Genomic DNA, 1289 nt, shown 5'->3' on the forward strand with positions numbered 1-1289 from the left:
AAAAAAAAAAAAAAAATCGGAGTAATCCAGAGTTCGAGGTGAGTTGCCAGTTACTCTTTTCCTGAAAATAGACGCACTATACTAAGAAGCCTTTCTTTACTTCGAGTTAGCCTTAAAAAAAATGTATATTCAATTTAAAAAGGCTGTGGCATCTCGAAACTTAAAAAAAAAAAAAAACTAGATATAAGCTACCAAATGCCTCATATTGATTACCAGATAGAAAGTAAAAATTCAATAAAAAATTACTTGTTTCCTCTGAATATTAAAATTTTCCTGAATGTAGTTTGTCAGAATAAGCGCAGACCGATCGATCTATTCTGTTGTATTTCGCTGTAGTATTTAATTTATACTAGAAACTTTAACTTTGACAAAACCACTAGTTCAATGACAAGATTCTTTTTTCATTCTCTTCCAACAACATTTTCCCTTTCTTTTAAATATATATTTCAAGTTTATACAACACTCGACCAAAATTTTACAAGTGAATCGCTGCATTTCATCAGTAATTTGTCGAAAACAAGGTTAGAGCAGAGCCAAGCTGGCGAGTAAGAAATGATTTGCAGTTATATGCGTAATGCAGTTTGCAAGTTGGTCTTTATTTGTTACATGTAAAAAGCAGATAGTTTAAAATTACAAAATTACAAACTCACCAGAATTTACCACAATTAAATGGTACTCGAAACATTCATTACGTTAATAGTGATTTCGATTTAGGTATTCGAAAAGAAGCATCAGAATTTGTAAACAATAAGAAAACCAACATTATTCGCAATCGATTTGATTAGCAAAAAAGAATCGAAATTCCCAGTGAGTAAACACACTCACCGTCACATCACAAAACCATTTAAAAAAATGATTAGTTTAAAACAAAAACAATAATTAATAATATCCCAGGAAGTGAATTCAAGCTCCTCCCCACCCCCCTTTTAAAAAATCCTACTCCACAACGCACGCAACACCAGCAGAGGCACGTACCCTTCTCACAGTACGGCGTAACGGCATCGGGTGACCACGTCCCGGCAGGCTGGCAGGTCCGTACAGGGTTCCCTACGACACGGTAGCCTGGCGAGCAAGAGAGGTAGCAGTGCTGACCCACGCTCGATGTGCGCCGAGTGCAGCGGTCGGGGGAGACGCGGCCGTGCTCCACCTCCGCCAACGCTGAGCATTTTACAGCTGTTGGGAAGGGAGGGAAGGGGGGGGGGTTACTTGCATGGGAAAAGATGTTGTTTGGATTGGCAACGGGTGGAACAGCAGCTGATGGAAAAGAGGGGCGGGGTTATTTGGACGAC

The 1289-nt window shown here is 39.2% G+C and overlaps 1 protein-coding gene across 1 annotated transcript in view; it reads right to left on the reverse strand.

The window, feature by feature from the left end:
• Positions 1–1289, reverse strand: part of LOC119588243 (fibrillin-3-like) — a gene marked incomplete at its 5' end in the record, with an annotated part of 37181 nt that overhangs the window by 21358 nt on the left and 14534 nt on the right. The window contains 1 exon segment of the mRNA XM_037936939.1: positions 976–1173. Within this exon segment, the coding sequence (XP_037792867.1) occupies positions 976–1173 (198 nt within the window).

Source organism: Penaeus monodon, chromosome 23 (genome assembly GCF_015228065.2).
Source record: "Penaeus monodon isolate SGIC_2016 chromosome 23, NSTDA_Pmon_1, whole genome shotgun sequence".
Lineage (NCBI taxonomy): Eukaryota > Metazoa > Arthropoda > Malacostraca > Decapoda > Penaeidae > Penaeus > Penaeus monodon.